The sequence below is a fragment of the Morone saxatilis genome, unplaced genomic scaffold, assembly GCF_004916995.1.
Source record: "Morone saxatilis isolate NCDOM2014 unplaced genomic scaffold, NCSU_SB_2.0 Contig10, whole genome shotgun sequence".
Lineage (NCBI taxonomy): Eukaryota > Metazoa > Chordata > Actinopteri > Moronidae > Morone > Morone saxatilis.
The window spans coordinates 9,026,812-9,039,378 of NW_023339652.1; the positions used below are offsets into that span (position 1 = coordinate 9,026,812).

Below are 12,567 nucleotides of genomic sequence, written 5' to 3' on the forward strand. Positions count from 1 at the left end.
GCGTTCTTCCCCCCACCTGGCAACAACAACATGCCCCCTAATGACAGCCGAGGGCCCCCTGGACCAAATGACCCATACGGACGGCCACCACCATATGAGAGAGGGGACTACGGTCCTGGAGGCCGGTAAGAATCGGCACAGCAATTTATATAATGTTCTCTCACAATAATTTGACTACATTGGCACAATGTGTTGATGATAAGAATTATGCACCAGAAAGTTGCTGATTTACACACGTTAAAGATAGTTCGCATTGGTTGCAATGAAAAGTGTCAATATTTGAACTCGGGAACTTAACATGTCGTGACCCCTGTGTTGTGTTTTTTATCGTAGGGAGATGGAGGCCTCCCGGACACCTCTGAGTGAGGCAGAGTTTGAGGAGATCATGAACAGAAACAGAGCCATCTCCTCCAGCGCGATATCTAGAGCAGTGTCTGATGCCAGTGCAGGTAAAACACAGTAATATACGATACATACTATACTCATCAAGACAAAACCTTGGAGCAAATTAAAGCTAATGCAACCTTGTGTTTTCTTTAGCTGACTATGGCAGTGCTATAGAGACCTTGGTGACAGCCATCAGTCTGATTAAGCAGTCCAAAGTGTCAGCAGACGACCGTTGTAAGGTCCTTATCAGTTCCCTGCAGGACTGTCTCCATGGCATTGAGTCAAAAAGCTACGGTTCCGCCTCCAGGTAAGATTTTAATTTACTGCATTAGTCATTAAATGTGACTGAAACTGTTTACAAGTTATTCTAAAAGGACACAGCTTGTCAGAATATTTTGGATTTAGCAAAAATATAAAGAGATGGGATTTGTCTCCCATTTGATACGGTCATGCCTGTGTTTTTAATATTATCTATATTACAATAATTATTTTGTCCCTAGAAAAAATGATATTTAAAACTTGGAACCCTGTCTAATGATGCTTCTTGGTCTCCGCCAGGCGAGAGCGCTCCAGGGAACGAGACCACAGCCGCTCCAGAGAAAAGAGCCGAAGGCACAAATCCCGCAGTCGCGACCGGCACGAGGACTATTACCGTGAACGCAGCCGGGAGCGTGACCGCCATCGCGAGAGGGACCGGGACAGAGATCGTGAGAGAGAGAGGGAGAGGGAGTACCGACACCGCTAGACGATAAGGAAGGTGGGTACAACTGGTCTCCCATGTTATCTCCCTTCATAAGCTCTCTTCTGTCTTCTTCATCATTACATTTATCTTAGACTTGGACTTGAGCCAGTCTAGTTCACGCTCGACTAACCTTCAACTACATGGCAGAAGGAGAAAAACACCAGCGTTTGAGATTGAAAAAGTCTGCTTTGATTGCTTACCTCCTCTCTTCTTCATTGGAATAATGGCCTCAGTTTAGCACAAACCAAATTTGCTGTAGGGATTCTCTATAGAGAGTTGTCAGGGAAATCTTCTCTTGAATACACTTGTGTATGCCATAAAGGGCTTTTGAACATTTTCAGTCATATAGTCAAACTAGGTTACAGCTTAAAAGCTAAGTATTAATTTAAACGCCCCTATATGAATATTTGAGGAAGGGGGCAAGGAGAGACGAGGTAAGCAAGGTAACGACTTTTAAAACTCAGTCCTTTTTGGTTTCAGGTAGGTTTAAGGTAAGTGCTTTTCTTAAAATGTCATAATGTGATGACAGTTGTGTTATTGTGTATTTGGTCTTTCAGACAATATGTGTTAAACAATGTATTCACAGAGGGGTTTGTAAGAGCTGTATCTATGCTGTGGTTCTCCCCAAAATCAGAAAATACAGTGATAGTTACTGGAAATTGAATTTGTGGATGCATTGTTACCTTTTGGTCTACATGCCCTTGAGGCTGGTAATCTGCAAAATTTGTCAGCCACTTTTTGTACTCAAATAAAAAAATAAACGATGAATTCTCTGACAGATAACACGAACATGTGTAAATGGTAAGACAGCAGTACCAACCTGCTGCTTGTATATGGCTGTGGTGGGTAAGGTTTTGTACTTTTTGGCAGGTCAGAGACTCTGTATATACACCTTTTTTAATAAACATCTGATTGGCTCGTACAATTTTGGTTTTACCAGCAGCTATGGCCAGTGGACCAAAATAACTTCATTTATTTGGCTTCAATATCAAGGTTTAATTCTTACTTGCCATTTCTTTATATGTGAGTTTAAGATAATTCAATTGTGACTGCTGAGTTGGTTTGTCAGTGTGCTTGTTATAATAGTTCCTTGACTGATTGGCTTCAATGGTTTTAGATGTCTTAATTTTTTACGATACCTAGTACAGATTTAGCCTTTTGTGTGGTCTGTTTGTTCAGATTGTAATTTTAGCAAAAAAAAATTACAATGTTCAATTTGTCGATAGACCAATCTACACTTTGTAAATGTTCCATTCATAGAAATGTTGTATACATATTATCATTTCAGTTTAAAATGAAAATATATAATTTTCATGTTTTATAATTACGAGAAGGTCGCAATTTATCAGTGTCAATATCTGATGATTTTTGGACGCAAAATTTTTTGACAATGTGATTGTGTCATATTTGCATGTCAGTAATATTGCCTGACATTTTACTTTTGTCAAATTGAATGTTTTGTAGCCTAGTGTTACTCATAACCATTTTACCTCAATTTAAGACATTGAGGTGAAGTGAAAAAATGAAAGGAAAAAAAAATCATACCCTTTTGATATCCTGTTCTAGTACACATATAGTCACAGATCATTTTTTGAGGCAAAGGAAAAACACAATTTGATACTCTGCATTGATAGATCACTGGCTTTAAATCGAAAGAATTGGTTTAAATCAGAATTGGTTTACATGAAGGATCTTGACTTATTCATATTATTAGCAAGAGTATATGATAATTCTAAATTGGAACTCGAAAGACAGGATAAGAAAATCATTGTTTTTAAATCCTACGTTTCTTTTGGCTGGCACCAGGCCGTCAATAGATGTTTAATTTTATTTTTATTTTTTAAGTTGAGTTGCCTTCAGTTAAAGTAATGTAGCTCAGTTAAACTAAATGAAATAAGTTTGGATAATAATAATCAATATAATTTAATTTAAAGTAAATAAAAACTACAATTTTAATGTCAATGCAGAAAATTCATGATAACATGCCAATTGTTATTTGACATTGGCTGATATATAGAAGAAATATTTGTTTTTTTGTGTGATTTTTGTATGTACATTGAAATGATTTCCATTTAGGCTGCAGTGTTGATGAATGATAAATAGCCCTAGGTTGCCAAGAGATCATGAAAGTATTTTTGGCACATAGAATTATGTGTTTTGCTGGCATTTTGGATGTTAAGTCATGTTATGAATGAGTTGTAGATGAATTTATCTGAAACTACTTGACACCAACTTGTACATAACTAATAATGATACCACACTGACTACGTTTTCATGCATAACATATTCAGTTTTTTGCCCTTATTCCGAAAAAGACAGTATTCCTACTAAGCTGTTTACATGATGAATAAAAAATAAATATTCCACTCCTATTCCTGTTACATGCAGTTGTACATACTCCGATTAAAATAGCTGTAAATGACGTACTGTACGTTCTACGGAGGAATTTCCCTCCTTTTTCCCTTTGCTTTCAATTTGTAGTCATGTTGCTACTGCGTTAAAAGTGGAACAGCTTTAGCCATTTTGCCTTTCTGTATCAAAAGAGGTATTAAAGAAGTTTTCCACCAGTGGCAGACTTGTTTGGCTGTGCAAACACTCTTTCTTTCATTCACTCATTCAACCACCTTCTTAAAAAAAGGTCAGTGTTGCACTATTATAATATTGTCATCCAATCTTTCATAATGTTTAAAAGTAGTTGTGTTCTCCTTTCGAAACAGAAATGTTTTTTGTGCATGTATTTGTTGGCTAGTTGGTTTGTTTACAACGCACCGTAAACAGGCAAGAGGCCATGTGTCACAAACTGCAGTAAAAACCCCAAATTCACTCCCTTTCTGAAGAATGCTTCTTAACCTTTATAATATTGACATATCCCACATGTCTTAATCGGAGAATGCTAAATTCGGAATATGCTGGTTACATGACCCTTATTAAATGCGGAATATTGTCATGTTGGGAATAATTGCAGAAAATCAGCGTGCATGCAAACTTAGTCATTGTCAAGGGTCTGAAATTATGAGTTAAATATTTTTTAGGTAAATTTTTTGAGACTCGCTGGTGTTTTCATGGATTCTCCGTGTTAGGGTTTTACCAGTCATTTTGTAATCTTTGTGGCAAGATTCCATTGCGTCACTTGCGTATTGTCCAACTTTTGTAAAGTTTTGGAACTGCAGTTGAAATATATCTGGTTTGAACGATATTGTGTATCGTTCTGATGTCCTTTACTGCCAAAGCACTAACATGTCTGTGGTGTTATGTATAAACCAGTCTTTTTATAGAGCAGAGTCTCGTACGTTACATGGAGCCTTCAGCATCTCTGTACAGTTGCACATCGCCCCAAATAATATTTCTCATCATTTTAAATAAGCTTTCAGACATATACTTGATTCACATTTTACACCTTAATGTATACATGTGCACTCACATGGATATATGTTTTATACATAACACAACAAACAATTTATTATTTATATATGCACTTGTATTACAAGTGTTTCCGTTTTTCCTCATACTGAGAAATATTAACTGGGGTGGTTTTGCTTGTGGAGTTGCTGAATTCTAAAAGCAGGCCAAACCTAAAAACCAAGACAGTGTTATTTAGTAACTGTCTCAGTAATCTGTCATGTGATATAAAGTAGAGTTATGCAGATTTCTAGCTGTCAGCCCTAACTAAATTGATCTAATCTCTGTTCCACCCAATTGTCCCACAACAGTTTTTTACTGAAAGACTTTGTATCCACTGGGAACCTCTTTACAAAATATTTCTTATTTTGTTAAAGAGAAGTCTTCCATGTTTTCTTTCACTGGCAGCATATCTTTTGTAAATTTTCAGAGTGGCAACAGATAATTTATTTAACCCTGTTAAGTTGTTTTCTTTTTTTAAATGAGCACTGCATTTCGATAGAAGCTTTGCACTAGCAATGACTGCAGTCTCCTCTAACACTTTATCTCTGTTAGAGAAGAGATCCCCAGTGGGCACAAGGCCTGATAACGTTTGGTAATTTGTAGTTGTCTAAAATGCATTTGAGTATAATTTTTACCAAAATGTGTCTTGCCGTATAAATGAAATGACTAAAGATCTAAATCTGTCTTTGCATTCAGTCTGGTATCTTGGAGCATGGTAACGGGGGAAAAAAAGAGAAATAAGCATATTGCTTTTATTCCTGATAGTAGTATGGCTATTTGTTGTGTCCACAGATATGCTTTAACACTGTTTTATCTGTTCATATTGCCATGGGGGAATGTACACTGTTTGCACCCGGCTGAAATGACTTTTTATGCTATCTCTTCAGTCTGTCTGTAGGTGTATGTGTGTTGGGAATCACAGCCCCTTTTCAAACTAGCATACTAATTGCTCATGTTAAACCAGGGTCAAACAGAGTTTCACATACAGGTCAGTGAGAAGCATTCATGCTCATTTTAAATAACAGGCTGTAAACAGAGTTTGTCCTTTAATAAATGTGACTCTTGAAGGCCCAAGGCCAGGAAATAGAATAGGGAAATTACAATATTGTCTAGTTCTCAAGTTATTATAGTCAACAAATCAGCTATGTAGTTAGTATAGATTTAGCAAAAGTATACATTTTCCACACTTTGTTCACTATTAACTATTTTCTGAAATACCAGAAGCATTCTATAAGCCTTTCTGAACATATGATATGATTAACAGTGGAAGCAAGGTGTTGTGGTGACCACAGGCTTGCTAAATGTAATCTGTAAAAAAAAAAAAAAAAGGAATTTTTCAAATGGTAAGTATCACATCTCAGGCAGGTTCGTGTAGGGCTTTCTAGCAGCTAAACAAGTTGGAAGTCAGAGTATTTCATGGACTGCTTGACCCTGGTTTGGCTGACATATGACACATTTTATAATATGGCAAAAGATTTGTTGTAATTTTAGCATGGACAAAAGTTCAGTCATGTCCATTCCCACTTGTACTGGTGTAATAAGACACTTTTAAATAATAGTGTGACAAGAATCACCATTTGACCACTGTTATGTAAAATATTGTTATTGTCAGCTGAACTGTATTTATCTGTAGCCATGCACCATGTAAAACTAAACCCTTTCAACAGCAGAAACGTATTGAGTTTCAGTATGCATTTGAACCATGTAAAATTATCTGTACTTCACCTGCCTGTAATTAAGGCTTTCTTTGGTGCAGATACCAGTTCTAATTCACCCTGTAAGGAAAACCTTGTGTCATTGAGCCTTAATTGGTTTGATTTTAAATAAGAGAATACCTAGCACATTTGAAATGACTTTCTGTATCAGAATTGTTGTCATTTCATTTGTTAAGAGGTGCTTTACCATTGTTGACAGTCTAATCGACCATTGCTGCTGCCATTTATAAGTGGTGAATGATAATGAGGTTGCCTTTCCAGTTTCCTGTACCTTGCATGCTAGCCATGCTGGCCATGCTGGTCTTTCTCCATTATAAGTACAAAATATTGCAGTTTATTCACTGACATTATGTCATGTCTACTAGACCATAAAGGGGCATATATATAACACTCACTGGGCGATTGTGGCAAAGTATCACCTGTTGTGCCTGAGTCAGATGCGTGCCTTTCTCTTCGTAGTTTTGTGTTTTGATCTACGGCTCTTTTTTTTTGTCCTTTCTGTGTCTTTTACTCCTGTATTGGTTCATTTCCTGAAGTGTCGCAACCAATCATGCACTTTCTGTGTCAAAGTGGTTAAAGTTTTCAGTTTTTAGCTTTGTACCTCATTTTATCATTACCAGTTGGTTGAAAAGAAAAATATGAGACTTTTAGCTATGGTTGGGAGAAGTGGCAGCAGGGGGAAACATTACTTTTAGTTCATTATTCAGTCAAGGTATTTAAATCCAACTACTAATGACCCATGTCTTCAACAATAAAAAGCCAGTTAAAAGACCTCACATGGGTAGTAGGCAGGTGTTGTAGAGTACCTTTTGGTTACATAATTGCATTCTAGTAATCTAGTAAACCTTACATTATTGATAGGTTGATTTCATGTGAGATTTATTCTGATGTTGTCTTTGCTTAACAGCGCAGTACAGCATGTAATATCATTTCACAATTATATTTCAAATCACACAACTCAGAACAGATGCTATATAGTGCAGAACTGATCCCGTTTAGCCAGGTGTACACTGTATATATGTATGGCTCAGTTAAACTGTCCACAAAGGATGAGTCTTGGCCAATCCAGCATAGCTTTGTCCTTTTAGATTTAACATTTTCCGTCACGTTCAACTGAGAATTTGGGAATTCAGTGTACACACAGTAGGCAATTTTGTAACACAAATCACAGTCCCAAGTCTTGAAATTTATATTTTCTAAATGGATGTCAATTATTTTATGTCAAAAGAGCGACATGTAAGTTGCAAGCATTTTATACATGCATTTACTTCACATGCATATAAACCGTTTCAAATCCAACAGTGATGAATTGCATTTAGGCATAGGCTTGACTGAATATTGTTATATCATCTGGTGTGTGTATAATAGAATTCAAATTTGCTTCTTGAATATTTCCTGTTCAAGTTTGCATGACATGTTTCTCTGTCTGTGCTAGGGTTGGGGGCAATACACAGTCAACTGAGCATTAAGAGAAACAAAATTTAATGTCCTTAAAGGAAATTCTACCTCGTTTTCAGATACTCTTTTTAAGTATTGTTGACCACACCCCTGTCAGAATAAAATGTTTGGTAAGTGGGCGACCGCCAAAGCTTTTGATTTAAGGTGACGGTGAATTGAACCCAGCCCTGGTGTGCACTATGTATGTGTAGTCTAGAGATTTAATGTTGAGGGAGAGAAAAAAAGTGTTCACTGTTGGGCTGCCTCGAAACCAAACTCCACCCTTCGTTTTGACACCTTTTCAGCTAACGAGGCTCAAGGATGGATGGAAGGAAAAGGAGGGAGAATTTCAGTGCGCCACCACCTCCCCACCCTGCATGACCGGACAGGATTACAACCACCACCTCTTCCTCCTCCTCCCCTCCATCTCTCCTCTCCTCTCCGTCTCCACCCATCCTTCTCTCTGTCTGTTCATCTTGTCTGCCTGACTAAGAGCAGTGGATGGAAGACCCTGACCTGTGTAAGGCTATGTTATCTAAACATCTATACTCATGGTAACTAAAGATGAAAGAAAAGAAACTTTCCAAACAGCTCTTTTATTTTTACGATGTTTTATTTGACATGAAGATGACTACGTGTGATGCTTTTTTGCAAAGAAACAATAAAATGGCCCACACAATCCCCCACCTAGAAGACACAAACATTACATCCTATTTTGTTTTTTATTTTTCCTTGGCTCGCTGTACTGTGTACATTCAGTTTAGAGATCAGTTTTTATAGGGTGCATATTTGATGTTTTTTCCCTACCCCTCCCTCTCATTCTCATTTATTCTTTTCATGGTTAGTATGTTTGTAAATGTCTTTCTGCTTTTGATTAAAAACTAGATGGTGTTGTAATAAAAAATGTTTACTGAGGTACTCGATGCATTTGGTGAATTCCTCTACATGTTTGGCTCATTTATATTAAATGTATATTTTGGACTGCGGACTGTTTTTCATATTGAATTTGTCTACACGTAAATCCTTTTTCTTTCTTTTTCTTTTTTTAGCTGTATTAGCCAGCAGCTTTATGTTTTAGTAAATAGAACTCTGTCATTTAGTCCCTTTTTCTGTTATTTTGTGTTTTTATTTTTCAAATGGATAAAACTTGCAAGGTAAGACAAAGTAGACATGTACTTTTTTTTTTAAATGTGCAGTGATCGTTGGAAGGGCAGATATGTCGACCATGAACATGTAGATGGTCTATATGGACATGCAGCTCTTTGGGACTACACACTGTACACCAAAAAGCACATACTGTTCACAAAGTAGTTTCTGTTTGTGTGTGAACGCACTGAACCGCTATTATCATGAACCCAATTGTCTATGAAGTCCTTGTTTTGTTAATGTGAAATATTTTCATTCTTCTGCTCAGTAATGCTAGTAAATTCAAGCAGCAGTTGTGCTTAACATGGAATTGGTCATGCATACATATAAATTAATATATTTTCCAACACTACCCTGTCACACCTTAAGATAAACCTTTAAACAAAACGAACAAATTCATTTACAGTTTGTAAAATATAGACTGTGCACCATAACACTAGTATTGTTATCATGCAATGCACCGCGTGTTTTCTCTTTTTTTTCCCGCCACCCATCGTGTTCATGTCTTGCATTTTGTTTAAATACACTGTGATTGTCAGCACTTTGTGATAGAGGTTTTAGTTTGTAATGTTTAAGATGATTGGTTTGGCAAATGAGCACTGAGATACATGTATGTCTTTTACTCTCTACAACCAAAATCTATTTATACATTCAGCCTAGATTTTACCTTGCGTTGCGTGTTAAGGCCAGACCAGTTATTGAATTTTAGGACATAAGAATCTGAGTGTTTCGTTAGTGTCACATTGCTGTTTGTTCCATTTGTACTCCAAAACAAAGGAATATGGATCAAATTAGATTAAAATGTAAATTCTTTTGTATGAATACAACAAAAGACTACATCACAGATAAACACTGATTTTAACAGGTAAGCAAACAGCTCCTGTTTCAGTGGTCCACAATGCATCCCTTTATTGTTTAAATCGAAGAATCTTTTGTGTTTATCGGTTTACTTGTCAAGATGATTGTTCTTTTGTTTTGTTTGTATTATTTTAAATCTGTCGTGTCGGTTCAAATCCATGACCATCCCCTGAAATATTGCATCTACAAAGGTATTTAATGATTGTAAATATTGCTGACCATAACTTCCATCTAGTCATTTTAATGGCTACAGGAATCACTGAACTTTTAAAAGCTGTTAATCAGTGTAGCAGCATCCAAGCGTTTTTAAATCCGTCATGATGCTCTTGAAATGTCTTTTTCTAACTCTACACTTAAAAAGTAGTATTATATTCTAATTGTTGATCCCTTTGCTCCTATAACCCTGTAAACTCTGTAAAAGAGTAATAGGACAAATTGTACATTGGGGTTTAGGTACAAAAACAATGTGAAAAAGTGGCATTTCACTCTGAAGGGGGAATCATCTTAATGCTGGACAATTCCTTAAGAAACTCCAATAGTTTAAAGCTGTCAGTTATTTTGGCTGACTGGACCTCTTGTCTGCGCCTCCATATTATGAATCTTTCATATACATTGGCTTTTTGTGGCCTTCAAATTCAGCTCCACTCATTGTCATCCTGAGCAGAGGTCTAATCAGCCAGAATAAGACCGTCTTTGTGCAGGGCTTTCTGTAAAACTACTCAGAAGTTCTCTATGTTGCTGCCTTGTGCTGACTTCTCTCCACAGCGCTGACGGTAAGTGTTTACAGGTCACTGCTGAAGAAGAAAAAGTCTAGGCTCTACTGCATCAACCAAGACTTTACATCATGTAAGCAGTTGGAAAGTATCTTGTGTGTTTGTGTTTTCGGTATTTGACTTGTGTAAAGGTAGGATCATTTTTACCAGCCATTACCTGATCTTAAGCTACATTTCCCATTATCTGTTAGCATTATCTAACAGATAATTTAATGTTGAGAAATGTTGCTGTTGGCCCAAACTGAAACTCCCTAAAGTGCCACATGGGTAAAACTTGTAACTTCATATTTGATCATTTACAGTTGATTTCTCTGTCTGTAAATGTAATTGATCGACCTGCCCAGTGAAAAGCAGGGCCTCTAAGGGCTACATGACTTGTGTCTTGCAACAACTCTTATTGGTATTCATTATTAATGTAATTTGGGTTTATACATTAATGGGATCAGTTCTAATTTATTTACAACTGTACCACTGCCAGCAATGTCCTGTTCTTGTTGCACACTTACTGTTCGGGAAAGGCACATGGAAGCCAAAGTAACCAAATGGTCTCAAAAAATAAAACATTAATAAATTCAGTTTGGGTTTGTAGTTTTCCTTTGTACGTAATGCATCAAATTATTCTTCACAGTGGGCATAAGGTAAGAATGGATAATATCAGTGTTAATAAGATATTAATGTTCTTTTGGTCTACACATTCCCCAAATTATTAGATTTAAAGTTTAATGAAGGTTTTTTAATTTAACTTATTGAACCTTATATCTGTAAAGTAAACCTTTGGACAATAAAATGTTTTCTCGCTTTGTTACTAGTCATCTAGGGACGCTTCATCTAGTAAATTCATACAACGAGTTGAGCATGGAAAATTGTGTTTCCTTTCCGATCAAATTAGACCTAACTAGGTTGCATAAAGCGAATATATATATGTGTATATATATATTCGGGGTCTGATTACGTCCATCAGCGGAAAACCTTTTTTCTCCCTTCGCGTTGAGTCTAACCGTGCACTTCCGGCGGTTGTTTGGCTGGCTGTTTGAAATGAGATAGCTGGCTCTATAAAGCATACTTTAAATGCTTAAATGGCAGGTTTATTAAATGTGGAAACCCGCTGTGGAACAAGAAGAGTCCTCTAGACTAGTACACGGGACCAACTTCGCCCTCTCGACTCCGTACTATGTTCAAAAAGATGACTGAATTTGGTCCAGATTCCGGGGGGCGAGTTAAGGTAACGCAGCGCTGTGCTACAGCCTGAAAACATTAACTCATTGTACGGCTTTCAACCTTAAAGCTGCAGTTTTCTTTCTTCTGGTATTCGGCGGTGTTTTACCGAGGAACACATTCCCATCTTTCTGTATGTATTCCCTCTGTGCTCCGCAGGGAGTGACCATTGTGAAGCCTATCGTGTTTGGGAACGTCGCCCGCTACTTTGGGAAAAAGAGAGAAGAGGATGGACACACACATCAGTGGTCTGTGTATGTGAAGCCTTACAGAAATGAGGTGAGACACACTGTCCTATCAAGGCTGTCACTTTACCCTTTTAAATGTCATCAATAAATACACAGTGTTCCTCCAGGATATGTCCGCCTATGTGAAGAAGATCCAGTTCAAGCTACACGAGAGCTACGGCAACCCGCTGAGAGGTTAGTAGACCACCATGTATAACGTAACGCCATCATACAGGCAGGTGCAGTTGTCTGTCTGACCCACTGTCTTTCTCTCCCTTCCAGTGGTGACAAAGCCTCCGTATGAGATTACAGAGACGGGCTGGGGGGAGTTCGAGATCATCATCAAGATCTTCTTCATTGACCCCAATGAGAGATCCGTGAGAGCTCGATTAACAACATGATAATAATTAGTGTTCAGTATGCATGCATGTGTGTGCTTACATTGATCTGTGTGTGGTAGGTCACTCTGTACCATCTGCTGAAGCTGTTCCAGTCAGACTCCAGTGCCATGCCTAAGAAGACAGTTGTCTCTGAATTCTACGATGAAATGGTACGCCTGCTTTGGTGCTGTAGTTTATATATGACTTATATCACAGTGAAAATGTAGGCCTATTCCTATCCATTACATCCACTCATATTCAATGTTGTCACCATAAATGGTAGAT

The 12,567-nt window shown here is 37.4% G+C and overlaps 2 protein-coding genes across 2 annotated transcripts in view; both read left to right on the forward strand.

The window, feature by feature from the left end:
* The window catches only part of cpsf6 (cleavage and polyadenylation specific factor 6), a gene marked incomplete in the record, with an annotated part of 14,475 nt that extends 5,807 nt beyond the window's left edge, over positions 1–8,668 (forward strand). The window contains 5 exon segments of the mRNA XM_035672800.1: positions 1–125; positions 334–449; positions 541–694; positions 946–1,144; positions 7,989–8,668. Coding sequence (XP_035528693.1) covers positions 1–125; positions 334–449; positions 541–694; positions 946–1,132 — 582 coding nt within the window.
* A 2,796-nt stretch (positions 8,669–11,464) lies between these two features.
* Positions 11,465–12,567, forward strand: part of yeats4 (YEATS domain containing 4) — a 2,299-nt gene continuing 1,196 nt past the window's right edge. The window contains 5 exon segments of the mRNA XM_035672811.1: positions 11,465–11,682; positions 11,835–11,954; positions 12,031–12,097; positions 12,185–12,279; positions 12,363–12,452. Of these exon segments, the coding sequence (XP_035528704.1) occupies positions 11,632–11,682; positions 11,835–11,954; positions 12,031–12,097; positions 12,185–12,279; positions 12,363–12,452 (423 nt within the window). The 5' untranslated portion in view covers positions 11,465–11,631.